This window comes from Mustelus asterias, chromosome 13 (genome assembly GCF_964213995.1).
Source record: "Mustelus asterias chromosome 13, sMusAst1.hap1.1, whole genome shotgun sequence".
Taxonomy (NCBI): domain Eukaryota; kingdom Metazoa; phylum Chordata; class Chondrichthyes; order Carcharhiniformes; family Triakidae; genus Mustelus; species Mustelus asterias.
This window is the reverse complement of record NC_135813.1, coordinates 14425673-14433635: the sequence shown is the minus strand read 5'-3', so window position 1 is coordinate 14433635 and position 7963 is coordinate 14425673. Positions and strand designations below refer to the sequence as shown.

The following is a 7963-nucleotide window of genomic DNA, read 5'->3' as shown; positions in this document are numbered from 1 at the left end:
GGATTAACTAATCCAAAATTCACAGGGGTGCTGAAAACCAGCACACTCGAGAGCTTTAATACCAAGGAACCCAACCAAGCTTCTAATTTTCTAACATCTCCACTTCAAGCGTGTGAGGTGGTTCTTGGTTGATATGCGGACGACAAAACGCACCAAGGAAACATTTCTTCCCCGATTCTTCAGTCAAGTTCCGATAGAGCAGGTCCGAACATAAGGGACACTTTGCTTATAGCCTAGTGATCAATTTCAATTCACTGGAATTCAATTATTGCTAGACTATTAATCCAGAGACTCAGCTAATGTTCTGGGGCCCTGGGCTCGAATCCCGCTACGACAGATGGTGGAACTTGAATTCAATTTTTTAAAAATCTGGAATTAAGAATCTACTGATGACCGCGAAACCATTGTCAGAAAAACCCATCCGGTTCACTAATGCCCTTTAGGGAAGGAAATCTGCCATCCTTACCCGGTCTGGCCTTCATGTGACTCCAGAGCCACAGCAATGTGGTTGGCTCTCAACTGCCCTCCAAGGGTAACTAAGGATGGGCAATAAGTGCTGGGCAGCCAGCGACGCCCATGTCCCACGAATGAATAAAAAGAAAACAAAACAGGAAGGGCAGTTCCACCACCGGAAGAATCCGCCAAAGTTGGAGAAAAGGACAGATTGCCTTTGTATGAGGAGGTCACAATGATCCTGGTGGAAGGAGCTGTTACAAAGAGAATTCAGAGTGGCACGATGATCAGTTGAAGCATCATTACAATTCCCCTCTGACTGTAATAAACCCAACTGAGCTCTGACCACTTTGCTCTCCACATGTTTCCCGATCCCATTTCAAATGGATTGCAGGAACAATCTTTCAGCGCAGTTGGTTTTTTTGGTTTTCCCCAAAGCAATGCCCATATTTTTGACACCACATATGTTATCCTTTGAAGTGCGTCTTTCTATCCAATAGGGCCCTTGTGTAGTGACAAACAGGCTCACATGTAATAGTGACTGACAGGAATTCAACAGATACTTCTCAAAGCCTGGAGATCTCAACTAAACCCATTGCCTTCGATATGGAGTGCTACAAATTGGCAGGCGCAGACAGACAGCAAGATTGGCCAGCGTATGAAATGGAAATGTCACTTGACAGTATTTATTCCTGACAGTAAGATAATTCTAACCAGGAACACCAATGTCCCTTAGTGATCTTTGTTAAATTATTTACACTCCTTGTTGTGGCCAAATAGGTCTCAGCAAATCTCCAAAACCCAGTTTAGCATAATATAAAAAAAAAACAAGGCTTTGCCCCGATGCTCCTCCTTTCAGCAAACACCCCTCACAATGACCTGGTAAGTCAGCCTCAACCCAGTGACAGCACTCCTGTTCAAATAAGGAGGTCACAAGTTCCAGCCTCACTCCAGTTGATCTTTCTTTATACCCTAGCTATGTCTGTAAGGAGCAGGGATGTGTTGTTGCAACTCTGCAGGGCCTTGTGAGGCCACACCTAGAGTATTGCGTGCAGTTTTGGTCTCCTTTTCTGAGGAAGGATGTTCTTGCTCTCAAGGGAGTGCAGCCAAAGTTTACCTGGCTGATTCCAGGGATGGCGGGATTGACGTACGAGGAGAGATCGACTAGGTTAGGATTGTTTTTGCTGGAGTTCAGACGAATGAGAGGGGATCTCAGACTTATAAAATTTAAACAGGAGTAGACAGGGTAGATGCAGGGAGTCCAGTCACAATCTGAGGATTCGGGGTAGACCATTTAGGATGGAGGTGAGGAGACATTTCTTCACCCCAAAGAGTGGTGAGCCTGTGGAATTCATTACCACAGGAAGCAGTTGATGCCAAAACATTGAATGTATTCAAGAGGCAGCTGGATATAGCACTTGGGGCGAATGGGATCAAAGGTTATGGGGAGAAAGCAGGATTTGGCTATTGAGTTGGATAATCAGCCATGATCATAATGAATGGCAGAGCAGGTTTGAAGGGCCAAATGGCCTCCTCCTGCTCCTATCTGCTATGTTTCTATGTAAAACTACATTCTGCACTCTCCTTTCCTTCTCTATGAACGGTATGTTTTGTCTGTAAAGCGCACAAGAAACAATACTTTTCACTGCATACTAATACATGTGGCAATAATAAATCAAAACAAAAGGACTTCTGCACATAGCTAGGCTGATATTTCAGCACAATATTGAGGGAGAGTTACAGTGCAGTTTTAAAATGGAACCCCTATTTTACTACCAATATAGATATAGCTTTATTTCTTAGTGCCTAGCTTATAAGGAACCCACAACTCTAACAAGTAGTGTAGGGGATTTACCCTGGCCATCCAAAATCTCTCATCCATTATACCTGTCCATTCATAGAATCCTTACAGTGCAGAAGGAGGCCATTCTGCCCATCTAGTCTGCACCAACTCTGCAACAGGCCCTATCCCTATAACCCCACATATTTACCCCACTAACTCCCTTAACCTAGACACCTTGGGACACTAAGGAACAATTTAGCATGGCCAATCCACCTAACCTGCACGTGTTTGGTATGTGGGAGGAAACCCACGCAGACACGGGGAGAACGTGCAAACTCCACACACACGTTACCCCGAGGCTGGAATTGAACCCAGATCCCTGGCGCGGTGAGGCAGCTGTGCTAATCACTGTGCCGCCCTCATGTCACTGCTGTTTACAGAGTTCTGCTGAGCAGACGTTGGCCAACAACAGTGGTTGACCTTCCAAAGTATGAATGGACAAAGTGTCTTGTGATGTCCCACAGTCACAGAAGCTGCTATGTAAAGGCAGCTTGTTCATACTATAGTCACAAATGATTTTTTTCAGGTACAACATTGCAAGCAGCTTACTGAAAAGAATGACAGTTTGAGGAGATGGTGACTAAATGCCTTTGATGAGCGTGGCCTTCTTTCAGTGTTTGTTCACTCAACGAGAAACGAGGCGCACATTTGAAAAGTCTACAGGAAGCGAGGGTCAAAGTTACAAATACAGAAACCGGGTTTGGTTTAATAACATTTATTAAATGCATTGCAGGCTTAATTATAAAAGTTCACTACACCAATTATTGAACATGCTTTCAAAGACATACAAGTGATAAAATAAAAGCAGATTTTGTTTCTGGAAGGAAAGCGATTACCTTGGTTATTACATGGTGTACATTCCAAAACGTTACATTCATGAACTTCAGGAGCAGGAGAGTTAGACAGCATGGAGTTGTAAGGCTGCCAAAACCCAGCCTTGGTCAATAATGTGTCAAACTAGTGCACGTCTAAACAGACCTAGCTCTCTCGGTACTTGAATAGTGAGCTTGTTAGTCGTGCTCCATTCACACTCGGGCTATGCAGATTCCAATCCAGATTGGCTACAGGTTTGGATTTAAAGGACAGACAAAAAGGGGGCAGGGAATAGTCACTTTTAAGTGAAGAAAAACTCATCTGGTGCAGCGCTGGGCTGGTTCTGACTCAGCAATAAATTGATCACAAACGCTGATAAGGCAAGTAGGTAAAACATTTACCCAAATGATGTCTGCCCGAGGGGTTTTTTTTGGTACTCTCCCATGCTGAAGTCAATTATCTCGGCCGTATATCAGGTGCTCCCAGACATACAGCACGGCTGGATCCAGGGCCAAGCTTCCTCCACTCTGCTGCAATCCCCATCTGCAACACAGCATCACCTACTAAACCAGTGTGACTTAGTCCACAAGAGGTGGTCACCGTGGACACTGGGACAGAGCAAAGTTACCACTTTCCTGCTAAGTGGTCCAAACCCTCATCTGACATGCAACCAGCAGAGAGTACTTTAATCGCAAAGAACAGGGCTAAACTCTCAGCCAGCAGTGACAATGCACTACACCTCACCCATGTTCAAAATGTGTTTACATGCCCATCGACAAGCTGGTGACTTGTCGCCACTAACTGAACTTCATTGGCATAAAACAATCAAGTGCAGATCTGACACTTTAGACCTTTAAGCAACGCGTGTGTGTCGAGATGGTTAGGGATGAACCTGGGGAACACTGACTCAGATCGAGTTAATGCAAATTGACAAATTTTCCAGGTGAAACGAGCACACTGAAATGTCACTGTTCCACGGCGAGCTGACCTTTATCACTCATGTTAGACTGTAGGCAAAGAAGCTCCCTCACTGCTGGTACTTGGGACAATGGTAGCATTGCTCCAGTGACAGGCACATTAATATGACTGCAAGGATTGAAACAGTGCTTTTAACATGAAGTAATAAATTACAGTACAACAGTGTCAAAGTGAAGCTCTGTTTACTATCAGTAAGTTATAATAACCACAGAGTTCCTACAGCAACAGTACACACTAGAATCAACAAACTGTTCAAACCGGTTCCACTTCTCGAAAGAAAGTCCGAGTTCCCTAAAGAACTATTTCTTTCTTCTTTCCCAATCAGGTCACTGCCCAGGTTTCTCACCTCTCAAACATGACTAACTGCCTGAATTCCATCGCACCATCAACACACACCACATCCCCCCCCCCTCCCAAAAACCGGGTTTGGATGGTTGGTCATTGTGCGGTTTGCAAAGTCCTGGGCAGCACATTTACCTGGGCACAGGTACCACATTTGGAATCATGGAATGATAGCAAGGTCTCCGACTGGCGTCTGGTTAGAACGCTCTGCAGTGTTTACATTACTGCAGGTTGCCCAGAATGCAGCCCCATCCCACCAACCCAAGACAGGGCTTGGTGCTGTTACACACACAGCCCCATTGGCAGACCCAGTGCTACATTGGGGATTTGTTTGCATTAAGACCAACAGCATTCCCCTACTAAAACTCACAGGCAAAATGGTGAGGTCACTTGGAGTGACATTTATTTCCAATTACAGCACGAAGCTAAACCGACAATGCAATCATTCAGCAACAAAAATTAAAACACTTCAGCACAAAGGAACAGCATAGGAATTGTTAACGTCCGTGATGCTTACTTACTCATCGCAGGCAAATGGGTTTTAAACAGGCAATGGGGTCTAAGCATACTTGACCTATTCATCAAGTTCAACTCCAATGCTATACCTGGGTTAGGCGGCTGAATGCGCTTCAAGGATTTACTTTCCTTGTAGGAGAGGAATCGGGAAAATCGAAACATCTGCCAGTCACGTGAACAGAGGATTTTGGCAAAAGTTGGTAAGAGCATTTTCCTGATGATATAGACTCAGTTTAAAAAGGAGGGAGAGAGAGAGTCTTTTTACGTGGAGGGGGATATAAATTTGGAATTTTCACACAGAGAGGGGGAAGGGGAGGGTTTCATTGTGCATCGCCAAGTTGCAGTCCCAGTTGGCCAGTCTTAAAGAGACACACACCAATACTCGATGTTGGTCCAGTCCCAAGGTGGGAACCAGCCGGGACTGATTTTTATCAAAGAGCTTTAAGGGACAATGCTCTATCTCATGTTAACATCACGGGTGGGGGTGGTAGGAGGAACTTGATAGGGAGGAAGGAGATTTAAGCATTTTTGCTCCACAATTCATTTATGGAAAAAAAGTAACTGGAAATACTTAACATCAAAGGCACCAAACATGCATGCTCTTTAAGTTGCAAATCTGTGCGGTTGATCACTTCTAGAGTGCTGACGATAGCTTAAATTTAACTAGTTTCCATCCAGACCTTCGGTACAGGCACAAGATTTTAACACCTCAAGTTCAAAACATGTAGTTTCTATAGAATATACAGAAATTAAAACATTTACAAATACACTATATATGCTGTGATACAAGTCTTCTAATTACATATATTGTACAGATTAAAGTATTGTTTAAAATTAATGGGGCGCAGGTAGTGTGGGGAACACTAAACTCCTAAGAAAAAAAAAATCAATGGCATCACAATTAAATCATCTGCCAAAGCAGCACTCCTTACGAGGATTCTTAACCGCAGAGTTAAGTAGCATTGGCTTTATTTAAACTGGATAGGGTTTAGGGTCGTGGCGGCGTTGTGTGATGAAGGTGGGACAAAGGCATCTGTACGTCACTGCGCTAAAATTAAACCAGTAAATGTGCAGAGAATATTATTGGCTTCACCAATGAATGGCTCGCAGGCAACTCTTGTTTGGCTAGAAAACATTCAGGCTGACGCTACAACTACAGAAATGTGAAGAGTGCAGTAGAAAAGCCACAGTTTGCACAGGCCTGGTAGGACATCTGCATGCTGTAAATCTGCCCATCACTTGTGTACATTCCACTGTGACTCGTTGCTTTAGCAAATACAATCAAATTGTTCAAAAAGTGGAAGCAGTTACATGTAAGTGAAATATTAGTAGATGCAGCCCCCTTTAAAAAGGTCTAGCTGTTAATCCATCACCAATGTAAACCAGTACCCCCCGCGTGCTGTTATTACAACATGGAAAAAAAAATTAAAAGTAATCCTAACCAAAATTGTCTGTCATTGGAAAACATACATCAAAACTGTGGTCAAGGTTCATCTTCAGTTACTTCACTTTTTTGCCCCCATAATGTTCTGCACCAGGTCCATTGGCAGAGGGAATACAATGGTGGAGTTCTTCTCTGCAGCGATGGTGGTGAGGGTTTGCAGATAGCGAAGCTGCAGTGCTGCCGGAGACTCGGAGATCACTATCGCCGCTTCTTTTAAGGCTCTGGACGCATTCATCTCCCCTTCGGCCGCAATCACCTGTCGGGACAAACAGAGTCAGCGCGGTCTGGAGGAAAGTCCGGCAGTCCAGATATGAGAAAGGCAAATTTATCCACAACTGGGCCCTAGGTGGCCTCGGAGAAAAAAGGTACGACTGGGAAACGTTTGGCTGGGGTAGCAAAAGGGAGCGGTGGGATTTTTTTAAATATACAGACAGTTCTGATAAAAGCATCAACCCACTCCCCGCCCTCCCACCCCCACTGCTTACACTTTCCCACTCGCAGCCTGAACTCCTGTACTTTTCCCACAGAGCACCAGAACGGATCCTTCCCCAGAAGGAAACTGGGAGTCAAGGGAAGCACAGTAAGAAGTTTAACAACACCAGGTTAAAGTCCAACAGGTTTATTTGGTAGCAAAAGCCACACAAGCTTTCGAGGCTCTGAGCCCCTTCTTCAGGTGAGTGGGAATTCTGTTCACAAACAGAACTTATAAAGACACAGACTCAATTTACATGAATAATGGTTGGAATGCGAATACTTACAACTAATCCAGTCTTTAAGAAACAAAACAATGGGAGTGGAGAGAGCATCAAGACAGGCTAAAAAGATGTGTATTGTCTCCAAACAAGACAGCCAGTGAAACTCTGCAGGTCCACGCAACTGTGGGAGTTACAAATAGTGTGACATAAACCCAATATCCCGGTTGAGGCCGTCCTTGTGTGTGCGGAACTTGGCTATCAGTTTCTGCTCAGCGACTCTGCGCTGTCGCGAAGGCCGCCTTGGAGAACGCTTACCCGAATATCAGAGGCCGAATGCCCGTGACCGCTGAAGTGCTCCCCAACAGGAAGAGAACAGTCTTGCCTGGTGATTGTCGAGCGGTGTTCATTCATCCGTCCAGACGCTGCGACAACGGATGAATGAACACCGCTCGACAATCACCAGGCAAGACTGTTCTCTTCCTGTTGGGGAGCACTTCAACGGTCACGGGCATTCGGCCTCTGATATTCGGGTAAGCATTCTCCAAGGCGGCCTTCGCGACACACGACAGCGCAGAGTCGCTGAGCAGAAACTGATAGCCAAGTTCCGCACACACAAGGACGGCCTCAACCGGGATATTGGGTTTATGTCACACTATTTGTAACTCCCACAGTTGCGTGGACCTGCAGAGTTTCACTGGCTGTCTTGTCTGGAGACAATACACATCTTTTTAGCCTGTCTTGATGCTCTCTCCACTCCCATTGTTTTGTTTCTTAAAGACTGGATTAGTTGTAAGTATTCGCATTCCAACCATTATTCATGTAAATTGAGTCTGTGTCTTTATAAGTTCTGTTTGTGAACAGAATTCCCACTCACCTGAA

At 44.8% G+C, this 7963-nt stretch overlaps 1 protein-coding gene across 1 annotated transcript in view; it reads right to left on the bottom strand.

Moving 5' to 3' along the window:
• Positions 1-2995: 2995 nt before the first annotated feature.
• The window catches only part of stom (stomatin), a 57517-nt gene continuing 52549 nt past the window's right edge, over positions 2996-7963 (bottom strand). The window contains exon 7 of the mRNA XM_078226377.1: positions 2996-6645. Coding sequence (XP_078082503.1) covers positions 6451-6645 — 195 coding nt within the window. The 3' untranslated portion in view covers positions 2996-6450. The remainder of the gene's footprint in view (positions 6646-7963) is intronic.